The 17,740-nt window shown below is 39.5% G+C and overlaps 1 protein-coding gene across 24 annotated transcripts in view; it reads left to right on the top strand.

The window, feature by feature from the left end:
• ADGRL3 (adhesion G protein-coupled receptor L3) overlaps nucleotides 1–17,740 on the top strand; it is a 2,053,745-nt gene that overhangs the window by 1,876,953 nt on the left and 159,052 nt on the right. For 18 of the 24 annotated variants that reach the window (XM_075603418.1, XM_075603394.1, XM_075603400.1 and 15 more), the window contains one exon: nucleotides 14,019–14,153. In XM_075603418.1, the coding sequence (XP_075459533.1) occupies nucleotides 14,019–14,153 (135 nt within the window). Of the gene's footprint in view, nucleotides 1–14,018; nucleotides 14,154–17,740 lie in introns of those variants that run through there. The other 6 variants (XM_075603491.1, XM_075603481.1, XM_075603428.1 and 3 more) reach the window with 2 other exon arrangements.

The raw sequence follows: 17,740 nt of genomic DNA, 5'->3' as shown, positions 1-17,740 counted from the left end.
AATGGGGGTTAAAAAGGCTGGGACAGGGCAAATACGGTGGTGTAGTGCAGAGACTGTTAACCCCTTCATTCCCAACGTGAGTAAGGATTAATCAGCCAGTATAACCTTTATTTTAGGCCTGATTAACCCTTCACTCATCACACATTACCTTAGCGACTAACCGCTAAGGCAATGAAGGGGTTAAGGAACAACAGCAGCTTTATTGGGGGCAGAGGGGGTGAGTGAAGTGGGTACTTGACCCTTCATTCACTGTCTCTGCCCCCAATAAATATTACAATAGGTACTTACCACCAATACACAACCCACCCCCTGTGCCCCCACATAAAACATGGGTGGTCACCGTGAGTGTCCGTGCACCTCCAGGTGGTCTCTAAGGGTTTCCGGGGGCCCAGCGGGGTCCCTGGGTGGTCCCCGTGGGTGTCTGGGGGCCCTCGGGTGGTCTCCGTGGGTCCCCTCTGGCCTGCGGTACCAATCCTGTATCCAAAAATAAAATTTGGCAAACATTGCAATAAATATACCCCACCCCCCATTATTACATCAACATTAGCCAGGCAGCAGAAATAAAGTAAATTAACCTTTCTGCTTACCCCTGCTATCATGATGGGCATACTCGTCAGCATACTGCAGGGTCATGTCCTCCGATGTTAGCAAAAATACATACAAAAATACAATCTAATGGCCCCTAACCCCTTAATCACCTTAGCGGTTTATAACGTTATAGTAATTAAGGGGTTAACCCACCCTGCCCCACTACCTACCCAGCAGGCCTAACCACCCACCTCGGACCCATTATACCTACCCTGTATCCACTGATTGGCATAGTGGTACATCATACCAACAAAGCAAACCACTAGCCAACACATCAATTCAAACAAGGAGCCAACAAAATTATTAATTAAAAAAACTAATCAATCGAAAAAATACATAAAAAAACAAACTATCCAAATTCAAACTATTTAATCCAAAGAATAAAGATAAATAGAAAAAAAACAAGCATTTGCCAAAAAATGCATTGTCTATTACTGTATTTATCTGTACCCTAAATGGGCACAGATTAATACATTAGCAGTCAATGGCAATGGAAAACATTAAAATAAAGAAATACAATAAAAAAACTTGTAAAAAAAACACATTCAATATTTTACTTACCTTTAGAAGCGTTGGTCCTCTGAATCCAGTGGTATTAGGAAACTCTTGTAACGCGACGTCATCAAAGACAATCCAATGCCATCCACCTTGAAGATCAGCAATAGGTAACAAAATTATTCTTTTATCTTCAATCACCTTCTTCTTTCTTCATCTGTCATTATCTCTTTGTTTTCTGTAATCTTCTTTCTTCATCTGTGAATCCACAAAGAAAACAAAGGCAGACAGGCGCACTGAGGGGTGTAGACAATTTATTATTATTCTAAGACAGTGGGTAACCATCCACTGATACAGAGTAACCACAATAATTATAAACAATAAAAACAATCCACAAAGCCCCATGTTAAATCCACAACACGATGTTGTCACGTCGGCTTCTTGAGGTAAAATGAGGCGTCAAGGCCTTAAATATGGCCTGTAACGTCACATTTTTAGGTCAGATGGTACAGCTCCAATCTGATTGGACGCTGTATCATGTGTCCACCTCTTTTTTTTGGGGGGGGGGGGGGGTGGATGTGACGTAATCTCCAAGGGAGGTACGTCACATCCTTCAAACCACATGGCCATATAACATGGTATTAGAGTCAATGGGATTGTCTTTAATCCTATTGGTTGATGTACCATGGTATAGGTTACTTTAGTTCAAAAGGATGTGACATCATCCCTTAAAGTGATGTCACATCCTTTTGAACTAATGTAACCTATCACATGATACAGCAACCAATTGAATGTCTTCAAACCCATTGGCTCTAATACCATCACATTCTTCCCCCCCAGAAAAAGAGACGGGCACATGATACAGCGTCCAATCAGATTGGAGCTGTACCATCTGACCTAGAAATGTGACATTACAGGCCATATTTAAGGCCTTGACTGCTCATTTTACCTCAAGAAGCCGATGTGACAACATCGTGTTGTGGATTTACCATGGGGCTTTGTGGATTAACAAATGCAGAAAGAAGATTACAGAAAACAAAGTAATAATGACAGATGAAGAGGAAGAAGATGATAGAAGATAAAAGAAAGAAGAATGTTGTTACCTGTTCCGGATCTTCAAGGTGGATGGCGTTAGATTGTCTTTGAAGACATCGGGGTACGAGAGCTTCCTGATACCCCTGGATTCAGAGGGCCAACACTTCTAAAGTTAAGTAAAAATTTGAATGTATGTTATTTTTGTTTTTTACAGGTTTTTTTATTGTATTTCTTTCTTTAAATGTTTTTCATTGCCCATTGACTGCTAATGTATTAATCTGTGCCCGTTTAAGGTACAGATAAATACAGTGAAGACATCTAAAAGGTAAGAAAAACATTGAATGAATGTAATTTAAATGTATCTTTTTTTTAAATTGTATTTTTAATGTTTTTGCTTGCCCATTGACTGTTAATGTATTTATCTATGCCCCTTATAGATAATACAGAGACAGGCAAAGCATTTTTGCAAATGGTTGTTTTTAATTTATTGTTATGTTTTGTATTTCTGTTTATTGTTCTGAGAAAATTGTTATGTATTTGTAGGGCTTTTTTAATTAAAATTTTGGGATTGTTTAGGCGTTTCATTTATTTAATTGTTCTGTTGGTTAGGGGTCAGATTTCTTTTATTGTTCTGTTGGTTACGGGTTAGATTTCTTTTATTGTTCTTGTGTTTAGGTGTTTGATTTATTTAATTATTATGGTGTTTAGAGGTAAGATTCATTTTATTCTTCTGGTGTTTTGGCATTTGATTTCTTTTATTGATGTCTTGTTTAGGCTTTTAGTTATTTTATTCTTTTGGTTTTTAGGTGTTTGGGTATTTATTTTATTGTTGTGTCTTTTTGGTGCTGTTTTATTTTAGGTTGCCCATTGACTGCTATAGTATATGGGCATGATGGGTAGAGGGATGGGATAGTGTGGTTAGGCCGCTCGGGTGGGTAGTAGGGGGGAGGGGTTAACACCTTAATTACTTTAGTGGTTGCTAACCGCTAAGGTGATTAAGGGTTTAAGGCCATTAGATTGTATTTTTTATTGTTGTGTTCCTCCCAACGGAGTACATGGACATGGAGATCGGCCCTTCATCCTGGCAGGGCTAAGTAGAAGTTTTATTTACTTTATGCTGGCTGGATAATCTTTTTTTTTTTTTAATATGCAAATGCATTAAGATTTGGATAATAGTAATTTTGCCCATTACTGTACTGAATGTGTTGAAGAGGGTTGTTGGGTATAGACGGGGTGCCCATTCATTCCCATTGGGGTTATCTTTGCTCCCATTGAGGGCAAAGGTAACCACACTGCAATGAATGAATGTATTGTTTAGTATTGTGTTTTGATGTTTTTTGTGGGTAGTGGGGGTCGGGGATGGTGGTATTTGGCCTGTGGTGGGTGTTTTATGCCTACCGTTTGGGTAACGGGAGGGATTAACCCTTTCATTACCTTTGCGGTACTAACCGCTAAGGTAATGAAGAGGTTAACTTCTCCCGTTACCCAAATGGTAGGCATAAAACAGGGATCTAAACACCCACCATGAGCCAAATACCACCTTCACCAATCCCTGCTACTCACAATAGAACTGGAACTGGTGGTTAACCCATTCATTGCCTTAGCAGTTAGCCGCTAAGCTAATAAAGCTGCCTGTAAATTTATTTTTATTGCATCGGATGGAAGCTGGGGGTCTCTGGAGCTGATATTAATGGGTATCATCTCCGGAAAATCCCGGCTTCAATCCAATGCAGGAAAAATGCATTTGTTTTTCAAAGTCCTGCTCGCAGATCTCATCTCGCCAGGCTTGGGCTAGCAAGATAAATCTTTGATAACCAACAATTCCAGAGCTTTGATAATCTCATCGGAGCTACTAGAATAGCAAGATATCAGAAAAAAATGTGAGTTTGAGCTTTTTTACAGCTACCGTGCGATGTGTTTGGCCAGGAGCCGGAAATCGTGTAAAAAATGCCTTCCCTGCACAATTTAACCATCTCATTGAGGCTTTCTAAATAGCTACCTAGCAACATTTTGCAATAGCTGCTCAAAATCCATGATGAGTTGGTTATCGAAGATACTATGGAGGAAAGAACCCCAGTAGAGCACTCATACACTGTGTTGAGATGATGGTGTAAATTTAAAACTAAACTTTATTAGAAACATAGTAAAACAATGGGGATTAAAATAGGATTAAACTCTGTATCACTACGCTTAATTACCGAAGGGATATGATAGTCCCCAGGTAGGTAGTCGTTATTGAAGTGTTCCTTGAGTACACTAGCCCCCAGCCACCATAATTAGGGAAGCCTGGGGGAAAGCTAGATTGAGGGATTATAACTACTATTCTTATATGGAATGCCAATTATATACTTGTAGTGCATTGGTGAATTAGTGTTGACATGACACTGCTAATGGTGGGTTGATTGTACAGCCTGTAGTTAGCAATAGAGTGTCATTTAGATCTTGATAAGATAATGCACCTATGTTGCCTTAGGGTTTAATGAACAGTGTAAATTACTGCCCAAAGGATACACAACAGCTATAGCTCTAGGTCATATTGTTAAGACCTCTAGCTGAGATTGCACAGTGTAGTTATAATAAAGTGTGCTGCACTTCTAAAACCTGTTGCTAACTGCAGTAGGTGATAGATTAAATAGAGCACCGTATAGACAAATGGTGGCAGTTGCTATATAATCTGCCCCAGACCTGAAGGGTGTGCTATTTAACCATATAAGATTGTGAACTGACAATCAGTAGATTGAAATAAACATCATCTCTGATATAGAGCACCATGTGTATACTGATTGCTATACCTGGAAATCCCTGTATGGGAGTTACTGTGCAGAGTAGTTGGTGTATAAGTGTAAACCACAGTACTTATTAGACACAACCCAGCACTTATTGTCAAAGCACACATACAGGCTTTAGAGCATTACAAGCTCCTGCACTGACAACCACTAGGGGCACATGTGCAGGCTGAAGGGTTACTCTAGGTCATAACCACCAGCGCTATAAATACTCCCAAGCTCTCATGGGATCTCCTCTCCACACTGGCCATGATTAAGCACTACTAGCGAAACGTGCACGTCGGCAGAACTCCTCAGTTAGGTGCAGGCACTGAGCCCTCTGACACAGACGCTGCTATCTATGCTTAACGACAGAGCAGGCAGCGCTGAGACTCAGCTCCTGCACAGTTTACACTCCTGTATTACCCGATGGTCTAAGGGAGCCTCCTTTTCTAGGGATTATATATATCTATACTGACAAGCTATACAGCAGCTGTAGAGTATACTTACCTGTGCTGTTTCTCACTACCATTCACTGTTACAGCAGAGTAGCTCTAATCAGGGCTGTTAAGGTACTGTTCATGTTCTACACTTGCTGAGCTGAATTGTTTTTACACTTATACACCAACTACTCTGCACGGTACCTCCAATACAGTGATTTCCAGATATAGCAATCAGTATGCTCTACACTGGCGACACACTTTATTCGAGCTCGGCTAGTCCCACGAATTCGGGTATACCCGGGTGTATTGAGGTTTGTGACTGTTTTCTGCCCGAGTGCATTGAGGTATTTTCCAAGCAGGGATTGAAGCATTTTATTCCCGCTGGCTGCAATACTGCACAGTATATATATATATACTGCATTACAATTCATGAATTTATGCCATCTGGTAGACACGCGAAGCATTGCAGCCTATTAAATCCTAATTATTATCATTTAACAGATCAGCCGCCCATTAGCCAGGCATGAACCCAGGCTGGGAAGGCAAACGCAACGGGGCTTGCCAGAGGTGAGGAGCGGCGCATTCCAGGTATCTGCCAGGTACATACTGTGTATTTGATCGACTAAATTGTGTCTGTGCAGTATATCAGAGATTATGTTTATTTCAATCTACTGTTTAAGTCAGTTCACAATCTTATGGTTAAATAGCACACCCTTCAGGTCTGGGGCAGATTATATAGCAAATGCCATCATTTGTCTATACGGTGCTCTATTTAATCTATCACCTACTGCAGTTAGCAACAGGTTTTAGAAGTGCAGCACACTTTATTATAACTACACTGTGCAATCTCAGCTAGAGGTCTTAACAATATGACCTAGAGCTATAGATGTTGTGTATCCTTGGGGCAGTAATTTACATTGTTCATTTAACCCTAAGGCAACATAGGTGCATTATCTTATCAAGATTTAAATGACACTCTATTGCTAACTACAGGCTGTGCAATCAACCCACCATTAGCAGTGTCATTTCAACACTATTGCACCAATGCACTACAAGTATATAATTGGCATTCCATATAAGAATAGTATTTATAATCCCTCAATCTAGCTTTCCCCCAGGCTTCCCTAATTAAGGTGGCTGGGGGCTAGTGTACTCAAGCAACAATTCAACAAACGACTACCTACCTGGGGACTATCATATCCCTTAGGTAATTAAGCGTAGTGATACAGAGTTTAATCCTATTTTTATCCCCATTGTTTTACTATGTTTCTAATAAAGTTTAGTTTTAAATTTACACCATCATCTCAACACAGTGTATGAGTGCTCTACTGGGGTTCTTTCCTCCATTGTTTATCATTCTTATATTGCCCCATCAGCACCTACACCCATCAATACTAATTCACTATTGCAAGCAGTAGCGGGGGTTTCTCTATAGTTTATTAGCTTACATTGAGGTTTTCAGGACCTTATTCCAGCCCCCAGCTCGCATTACACCATTATGTCAGGTTTCCTGTCATGTCTACCTAACTACCAGGACTGGCAACTGGAAGCAGTAAGCCTATTCTCATCTGAGCACACACCTGTAACCACAGAGGTTAAACAAGACATCTCACGCTTCTTCACTGAACTTGATAGGACACTAAATTCACAACTGACGACTTGGTGGGAGGTAACTAGCTTTGAAAGATACTTTGAAACCAGTATAATACCAAGAGGCCTAAGAGTCAACCTCTCTCCAGCACACCATATAACTGATGAAAAATTCCATCACTCATGGGAACTAGTACTAACTCAGTGTTCAATCATGCTGATGCAGTTGTTAGTGGACCATCAGAAAGATAAACTAACCACACTGAACACAGAGCGAGAGCTAAAACTGAAGGAGGTTGATAATTGGAGATCTGACCCAAAGTTTAGTGACCTAGAGTCCAGACTTAAATCCAACATATTCACAGCTGATTTAAAAGAGAGGAAGCGTAGAAAATTTGTAAGAGACACAAAAGACTTCCAAGAAGGGAAAATATTTCGGTATAAATTTGCCAACCCATCTAAGAAAACAACACAAAAACAGACAGTGGAGTGCCTTAACTCCTCCACTGACTGGACTAATTCTGACACGGATGAGGAAAGACTTATTCTAGGTGAAGGAACATCTACTTTAGCCCCACCACCCCAGGTTCCTCATTTTTTAGAACAACAGAAAACAGGGGGGAGGGGTTCAAAGAGAAGAGGAAAACACGGAGAGGAACATGTCTGGGTATTAAGGAGCAAGGACCCCCAACCCCAACGGAACAAACCACTGATAAAACCATAATAGTCAATTTGTCTGACCACACTGAACAAAGATAGGGTAATAGGGGAGCCCCTGCTGCTGCCTCATAGAATATGAACGGTGAACAGTGCTCTGGGTATACACTGAATATGTAGAAAGAGTAGAAAAGAACCCAGTGTAGCACTCAAGTTCACCCTCTGGTGATTAGTGTGTGATTTAAAACATAAACTTTATTAATACAACACATATATAAAATTATGGGTGTTAAAATGACATACTAGAGGTCGTAGAATCATTATACTGACAGCCATAGGGCTCGTGATCAATATAATAGATATCTCCTGTTGTGTATCAATATCACACAGGAGACTAAATAATTATTGATAAGAACCTCAATGAGGGTGAAAAGGTAGGGTTAACTCGACAATGTACTCTACCACCAACTCACAATAGGCAATATATGCATAAACCATAAGTGGTAATGTTGTGACTGGTGGTAACCGGTGTACTTTGAAGCAAATATATTGTGCACCAGTAGATCTCAATGTGCAGTCTAAAACAAGCTCCTCACTGGTAATGAATGTGTGCACAGTACTGTATGAAGCTGATCACAGGTAGATCCCAGAGGTTCACAGTATAAGCATATAATACCCTGTAGTGACCACTGCAATAATGTCATAGATGGTGATAGTTTGCAATGTGTTTAAAATGTGATGGTGGGCACACTTATATGATCAGCTGTGCACAGAAATCACCACTGCATATGTGGAGGCGGAGGCTGTGAATACAGATCGTGGTAACTCAATAGCAGTATAATACAGCACATATATGTAAGGACTGCACTCAGTACTTAGTAGGGAGCAATGACCCTAACAGTATACAGTAACAAGAGGCTCTAAGTGTCCATCGGGGCACTGGTAGCCTGTATAACAGCGCGGGCAGGACACCGCATCAACCCGCAGTCAGAGACATGAATGCAGAAGTGATTTCAGCCCTGCGCGTGCACGTGTGGAATCAGATTCCATACATATATGTGCTGTATTATACTGCTATTGAGTTACCACGATCTATATTCACAGCCTCCGCCTCCACATATGCAGTGGTGATTTCTGTGCACAGCTGATCATATAAGGGTGCCCACCATCACATTTTAAACACATTGCAAACTATCACCATCTATGACATTATTGCAGTGGTCACTACAGGGTATTATATGCCTATACTGTGAACCTCTGGGATCTACCTGTCATCAGCTTCATACAGTACTGTGCACACATTCATTACCAGTGAGGAGCTTGTTTTAGACTGCACATTGAGATCTACTGGTGCACAATATATTTGCTTCAAAGTACACCGGTTACCACCAGTCACAACATTACCACTTATGGTTTATGCATATATTGCCTATTGTGAGTTGGTGGTAGAGTACATTGTCGAGTTAACCCTACCTTTTCACCCTCATTGAGGTTCTTATCAATAATTATTTAGTCTCCTGTGTGATATTGATACACAACAGGAGACATCTATTATATTGATCACGAGCCCTATGGCTGTCAGTATAATGATTCTACGACCTCTAGTATGTCATTTTAACACCCATAATTTTATATATGTGTTGTATTAATAAAGTTTATGTTTTAAATCACACACTAATCACCAGAGGGTGAACTTGAGTGCTACACTGGGTTCTTTTCTACTCTTTCTACACACTGAACAAAGAACACCTAAAGGTACTTAACAAGGGACTGTCGTTTTCCCTTCATCCAATATTGATACCTTTGAATGGGTAAAGGATAACAATCTCTTTACTAGGAAATTAAAATTACACAAATTATTTTGTCTGCGTGAACAAAGGACAGCAATGGCTATGGATGTTCCACCCCTCAACCTCTTAGACACTGAAACACTTGATAACCTTTCATCTCTCTTAGAAGAGTCAAACAGGACCCCAGGTGAAGGGCCCTTTACAAATCTCAGACCAAAGTCTAAATTCTTACCCTTTAGTGAACAGTTTGCTAATATAGATGTATTCTGTGACCTTGTCACTAAGGACCTGGAGTCATTACTCAAGTTTAAGATACTGGATAATCTCACATATCCAGAGATAACAGCTCTCAAGGAATTGGAGTCAAATGACAACATAACAATAAAACCGTCAGATAAGGGTGGCAACCTAGTCATAATGAATACCTCGGACTATAAAACAGAAAACCTCAGGTTGCTGTCTGACAGTACATGTTATGAAATACTGGACAAAGATCCAACCAGTGATTATATTCTAGAACTGCGCTCCATCCTGGACAAAGGCCTACTATACAAGGTCATAAGTCAACAAGAATACGATTTTATCCTCACAAGAAACCCCAGAATAGCAACATTTTACAGTGTACCCAAGATACATAAACAAAAAGTGCCACCACCCGGTCGCCCGATTGTCTCTGAGGTCGGAAATTTGACAGAATATTCCAGTAGTTACATTGATCAGGTGCTGAGGCCTTATGTGGCATCACTCCCATCCTACATCAAGGACACCAAGGGTGTCCTTCAAAGATTGGAAGGTATAGTTATTAATGAGGACACTATACTGGTGAGCCAGATGTGGAGGGCTTATACACCAGTATCCTCCATCACAAAGGCCTAGAAGCCAATCTACACTTTCTCCAAACAAGGGGGCTACACTAAACTACCCACAGTTAGTTTGTGATAAAACTCCTAACATTTGTCCTGGCAAGGAATTATTTCCTGTTCGACAATAAGATATATAATCAAACACAAGGGACGGCCATGGGCACGAAATGTGCCCCATCCTATGCCAATCTTTATCTGGGATGGTGGGAGGCCAAGCACGTATTCACAGAAGAATTAGAACACTTCACGTCACATGTACTTCTATGGACACGCTTCATAGATGACGTGCTCATTCTCTGGCAAGGCTCAGCAACATTACTAAAAGAGTTTGTCAATAATCTCAACTGTAATCAGTTGAATTTACATCTAACTCTGGAGCATGACAAACAATCAATATGCTTCCTCAATAACCTCATAGAGACCACAGTCTATAGGAAACCCACAGCCACCAACAACTTGCTAGAAGCCTCTAGCCACCATCCCAAAACGCTGATACAAGGTATACCTGTAGGCCAATTCCTTAGGTTAAGGAGAAACTGCAGCACCATCATAGAGTTTGAAACTCAGGCCAAAGCCATGAGCCAAAGATTTAAAGAGAGAGGCTATAGCAACAAGAGTATCAAAACAGCCTACAAAAGAGCAAAATACTCTGAGCGAAGAGACCTACTTACCAACAAAACCTTTACATACAATCAAAAGGTGATAAGGTTCATTGGCACTTATAATAAGCAATGGCATTTGGCCAAGAATATTTTCAAAAAACACTGGCACATTCTGCAAGCCGATCAGGACATCAAAGATGTCATCCCTGCCTACCCTTCCATGGTAAGCAGGCGAGCATGCAATCTAAAAGACATCTTAGTCCACAGCCACTTTACCGTGTTACCACTACACACATGGCTACCAGCAAAACCCCAGGGTAGTTTCTCCTGCCAACATTGCAAACCTTGCAAAAATGTCTCTACAACGAAAACCTTCCATAACTGGAATAATACTAAAACATACCAAATAAGGAAGTTCATAAACTGCCAAAGCTTTGGAATAATCTATCAAGGGGTATGCAGATGTGGTAAAATCTATATCGGTAAAACTAAAAGAAAATTTAAACAACGTGTACTTGAACACCTAGGCACAATCAGAAACAAAACAGACACCCCGGTATCAAGGCATGTCAACAACTGCCATAATGGTGACACAAATGTTATGTCCTTCAGCGGCATAGATCAATTCTCATTGGGCCAAAGGAAAGGAGATATTGACGTGATCCTCTTACAAAAAGAGTCACGTTGGATCTATACCCTGCAAGCACTTTCACCTAAAGGGTTAAATGAAGGTTTCATGTTCAGTCCTTTCTTATAACTATAACCATCCTATAATTGTCATCATGATATGGTTTGGCATTTATTAGTCTCACCTCCTACAGTACACTTGCCAGTTAATATAAATTGCAATTCAAATTTAGGCTAACAACATCACAATAATGACACACAAACCTGACACAGTATTGTTATTATCCATTTATTCATTTGTAATTATCAGTGGTAACAGTTGAGACACACAAGCAACAATGTGTATGGTTAACATTGTAACCACAGTACTTATTAGACACAACCCAGCACCTATTGTCAAAGCACACAGACAGGCTTTAGAGCATTACAAGCTCCTGCACTGACAACCACTAGGGGCACATGTGCAGGCTGAAGGGTTACTCTAGATCATAACCACCAGCGCTTAAAATACTCCCAAGCTCTCATGGGATCTCCCCTCCACACTGGCCATGATTAAGCACGACTAGCGAAACGTGCACGTCGGCAGAACTCCTCAGTTAGGTGCAGGCACTGAGCCCTCTGACACAGACGCTGCTATCTATGCTTAACGACAGAGTAGGCAGCGCCGAGACTCAGCTCCTGCACAGTTTACACTCCTGTATTACCCGATGGTCTAAGGGAGCCTCCTTTTCTAGGGATTATATATATCTATACTGACAAGCTATATAGCAGCTTTAGAGTATACTTACCTGTGCTGTTGCTCATTACCATTCACTGTTACAGCAGAGTAGCTCTAATCAGGGCTGTTAAGGTACTGTTCATGTTCTACACTTGCTGAGCTGAATTGTTTTTACACTTATACACCAACAACTCTGCACAGTAACTCCCATACAGGGATTTCCAGATATAGCAATCAGTATACACATGGTGCTCTATATCAGAGATTATGTTTATTTCAATCTACTGATTAAGTCAGTTCACAATCTTATATGGTTAAATAGCACACCCTTCGGGTCTGGGGCAGATTATATAGCAACTACCACCATTTGTCTATATGGTGCTCTATTTAATCTATCACCTACTGCAGTTAGCAACAGGTTTTAGAAGGTCAGCACACTTTATTATAACTACACTGTGCAATCTCAGCTAGAACTAGAGGTCTTAACAATATGACCTAGAGCTGTAGCTGTTGTGTATCCTTTGGGCAGTAATTTACACTGTTCATTTAACCCTATGGCAACATAGGTGCATTATCTTATCAAGATTTAAATGACACTCTATTGCTAACTACAGGCTGTGCAATTAACTCACCATTAGCAGTGTCATTTCAACACTATTGCACCAATGCACTACAAGTATATAATTGGCATTCCATATCAGAATAGTACTTATAAACCCTCAATCTAGCTTTCCCCCAGGCTTCCCTAATTAAGATGGCTGGGGGCTAGTGTACTCAAGCAATACTTCAATAACGACTACCCACATGGGGATGATCATATCCCTTAGGTAATTAAGCGTAGTGATACAGAGTTTAATCCTATTTTAATCCCCATTGTTTTACTATGTTTCTAATTAAGTTTAGTTTTAAATTTACACCATCATCTCAACACAGTGTATGAGTGCTCTACTGGGGTTCTTTCCTCCATTGTTTATCATTCTTATATTGCCCCATAAGCACCTACAACCATCAATACTAATTCACTATTGCAAGCAGTAGCGGGGGTTTCTCTGCAGTTTATTAGCGAAGATACTAGAATAAGCCCTAAGGGGGTTATGCACTAAGCAGTGATAAGTGCTTTTAAGTGAGATAAAAAGCCATTATAGCATGATACTGCCTTCTGTGAGATTCACAAATTAACAAATAACAGTGCAGTATTGTGCTGTATTGGCTTTTTATCTGACTTAAAATCACTTATCACTGCTTAGTGCATAACCCTCATAGTGTTTAAAAAAAAATGTCAGTTGATATTTCTGACCTCTTCAATTCTTGAATGGCTGGAACAATGCATGAAAGAGCACCTGATCCCGTTACCCATGCTTTGCAATCATATGTTTGAAATGTTTAAGGGAAGGTGCAGCTGATGTTTGATATCTGTCTTTTCAGGTGCCATAACTGAACCATCTAAACTATGTTTTTATGTGTTGGAGAAGTTTATAGAAAATAATATGAAATGTCTTACAGACATGGCTATCAGGGTCACCAATAGAATGTGAGACCTGACGCAATGGCCATTTTGTGTCTTGAGGGCTTATATTGTTGCTCATTGACAATAGCTTGGAAAATGGTGTGTTTCCACAGATGGAGTAAATAAAATACAAATTTGACCAAAACATTGCAACAAGGTGGGATTGCCGCTTTAACAAAGTCAATAAAAATGCTTGGATTTTATCAGCAAATTGTTGTGCAGTTTTTCTATGTGTTTATATTTAATTAGTCTCTGGAAAAAAAAAGCTGCTTACACTTAAGTTCCCAGTTAAATCATGATTTATATGACAATTGTAGATTGTTTTTTTAATTACATAGGTACGTAAAGAGTATGGAAAATGCCTACGTACACATTGCTGTAGTGGCAAAAGTACAGAGAACTCCATTGGCTCAGGGAAAACATCTGGTTCTCGAACTCCCGGGCGATATTCTACTGGCTCACAGGTAAACAATGTATGTTATCCAAGATGTTTCTTATTTGCATGATAATGAGTGCTGTATGTCAATAGTAGGAGCAACTAATATATTCATGAATCTACAAACTTGGTGAACTGCTCCTGCTATATGTTGGTGGTCAAAATTAATTGAATAAAAAAATGTATATGAACATGGAAAACTTAAATAAAATATCTGAAGCTTGTAATACATTTTGATCTAAAAAAAATCGTAAATATTTTGAGCTCAACACTATACTTGTAGTTAAGAAATTAAAAATAAATCATTTATGGACATAATATCTGAATATAATTGATTTTATAATAAATATTATGTTGATGAAGTATTTTAAAAGTCTTTTCATACACTATTTAGTGGGGGGTTTCTTACTTAATTTTTTCATTAATCTGCATTTATTTTATCTTATGGTAACTTTAAATATATCATGTGTAAGTGGTTATCAGCTACCTAGCCTATCTTTTCAAATGATATTGGAGCACATACTGTATACATTTCCATAATGTCACAAAATGAGCGTAGATTGTTAATCCCAAAAAACAACAATCAAAATGTGTTAAAGTGTAAAATACCTAATGGTTTGGAGTATATATATATATACAAAATGTATACATGAATACAAGAATACAAATTTATGCAACTGTTCGGGACACTTAGCAATGGCCTAAACAGAGATCGAAATTTTATGAGTCATTACTGACACTAGTGAACTCTCTTCCCATGAGCGCTAAAGGCCATGTCTGTACATGCTGTGCTATATGTATGCACACACAGCTGTCTCTCACACTAACTAATACTCCTTATTTTTCCATCCCTATACACCAATAGGGACCACATAGTATCCACACACACTTTTAGTTGTGCTACAAACTCTCACATTTCCACACCCACCCACACCATTTATATCCCTCTCACTCCACACACACCTTGTGTAGAGCACTGTTTATACTGTGGGCTCTCCATTCATTTTTATTCACACTGATACACATACACACTCTTTCTTCACTTGCTTTCAGTTAACCTTTGACACCTCTAGCCATAAAACACATCCACACCGGGGGAAGGACCAGCACAGATAACATTCCAAGAGACAATGTTTTTAAGTAATCCTTGCTTCATTCATTGTAACATCGCCGGAAGAAGAGATCAGTGTATTTCGAAAGCTCGCACAAATAAAAGCATTTCGTTAGCCACAGAACGGTATCATCTATTTATTTTTTGATTATATATATATATATATATATATATATATATATATATACATATCCTAAATTAAAGTCAGTTAGAAGACGTTTATAAAGAAAGTAGATACAGTAGATGTGAATGAATGGAGGTAATTAGTGCAGCAAAAGTCCTTTTCCATCACCATGTATTAGGTAAATGTAAACTCTAGAAGGTAGAAAAACAAGCAAAAAGCCTACCATGGAATAAGGGCTTTAATTAAAATAGCACTCAAAGCAATAAAATGCACTCAAAGTAATTTGTGATCCAAGCACATCTTAAATGTAAGGTTAATTCCTTGTCTCGTCCATGTTAGTGGCCTTTCTCTGTCCCACCATTTGTCGCTGCTCCCAGCGTATCCAGCTTTTGGGTTCCTGGCAGTGTCGGATTTTAAAAAATGCCACCCATAGGCACTTACCTGGTGCCGCTGCCCTCTTCCTTCAGTGCCACGCCGTCCTTTTGCCATGGCAACGTTATGCCGTGTGACGTCAGGTTGCTGGGTGCACATGCCAGGCATGCACGATCGGCGCTTACCAGCTACTCATGTGCATTTGCAATCTGTGCTTGCCGGCCACGCATGTGCGATCTGCGCTTACCAGCTATGCATGTATGATTGGAGCTTGCTGGTCGGACATGCGCATGCCATGTCGCACATGCGCAGCAGCATGCGGCCATCACGCTTGCACCAGCAGCAAGTGCCCATCGCGCATGACACCCTAAAAAAATTCCGCCGGACCCAAAATGTTTCCACCTTAGGCCCGGGCCTATCAGGTCTAATGGGAAATCTGCCACTGGTTCCATGATGATTTCAATCACGAAAACAGCACTTATGAACTTGGTGAAAATGAGTGATAGCTTACCTGTTATTGAAGCGTGAGTGCGCCTTCTTCACAAAATTAAAAAGACCTGACGATGTCACAGACTGATGTCTGACTGCAGGACTACACCACACCACATCTCTGATAACGTTTTGTGAGGGTTTTCCTCACTTTATTGTGGAATGGTACAATTTCTTGTGTGCGCTTCTATCCACTAGAAATTCATTATCTTCTTTTGAGTACAGTAATGGTTCTGTGTTGAATCATTTTAATTGTTCTTTGACTCCCTGTGGTCTTCCACAGCCAGTGTGGCAAATAGTACACTTTAAAATAATAATATGGAGTATCCTTCACTTTGAGGAAGTTATCTACTTTGTGCTGGTTATTGGTGTACCAAAGACAATAACAAGCTATTTTCATAAAATTGAATCAAGTACTCAAGTCAGTTTAAAAAAATATTGACATGGTAAAGATAAAGTAAACAGATTACTAAAGCAGAAAACCATACTTATTTATCTTTCTTTACAATTGTTTTAAACTTATTTAGACTGGTGGTTTGGCTAATCATAATTGATCCAGAGTTACAGATCTACAGTAGCAGCTGTTAATGCTCCTTCTGGTGCATTGCAGAAGGACACACACAACACACAAGCAGGAGCAGACACCATTGTAAAGTCATTAGCGGCATGTGAAAAAGGGGTGGGGGTAACATTCTAATACATTCGATGGCACATGCCACAACGCATGCTACATCTGTAGCTATAGGAGAAGCCAAAAATACCTTGGCCCATATTTAGTAACTGGCGCTATGCCACAAGGCACTTTCTAGTGCTGGATGTTGTCATGACCTAGAACTGCTCAGGAAATATAGTCCTTAATGTTTATGGCTTTGGCATTTCCATGCCAAAAAAAGCCGTAAATGAGCACACCATTTTTCATACAATATTTACAAGAAAATTTGAAGAACCTGGTGACTTCTGGAGATGAAATTGCTGCTCTTTGTAATCATGATTTGGGAGAAGCTACTGCTGCTTTAATGAGTAGTTTAAACACAGAGCAGAAGAATCATACACATAGATGAGTTGTAGAATTTAAAACTCACAAATTTTGTTCTATTACCTATTGATAAAAGTATATTTGACAGACTATACATGATATTTTGACAGAAACTCAAAGAATAGTATCTTATAATTTAGGAGCAAGTTATAATAGCTAGTATACAGTATGTGATGTTTTTGACAAACTGGTGGGTTTTTTGTAAGCCTTTCAAGATTTGTACTGTATGATTGCATTCAGTTTACTAGAAAAATCCACAAGTCACCCATATTTCTTTGTGATATAGTAGCTGAGATATAGGGAGACAAATACTAAACTAAGTTACTTAAAATAATATATGTAATAGATCTGAATATAATAAAAATGAAAAAAAAAAACTTTAATTTTAAAAGTGCAATTCAGAATGAGTGGCTCAGCGAGTAAAGGCACGGACTTAAAAATAATGACACTGCATTTGAATCAGGGAAGCCTGGTCCAAATTCCCGGTGTCAG

Source organism: Ascaphus truei, chromosome 1, assembly GCF_040206685.1.
Source record: "Ascaphus truei isolate aAscTru1 chromosome 1, aAscTru1.hap1, whole genome shotgun sequence".
Lineage (NCBI taxonomy): Eukaryota > Metazoa > Chordata > Amphibia > Anura > Ascaphidae > Ascaphus > Ascaphus truei.
This window is presented reverse-complemented; position numbering and strand designations above follow the sequence as displayed.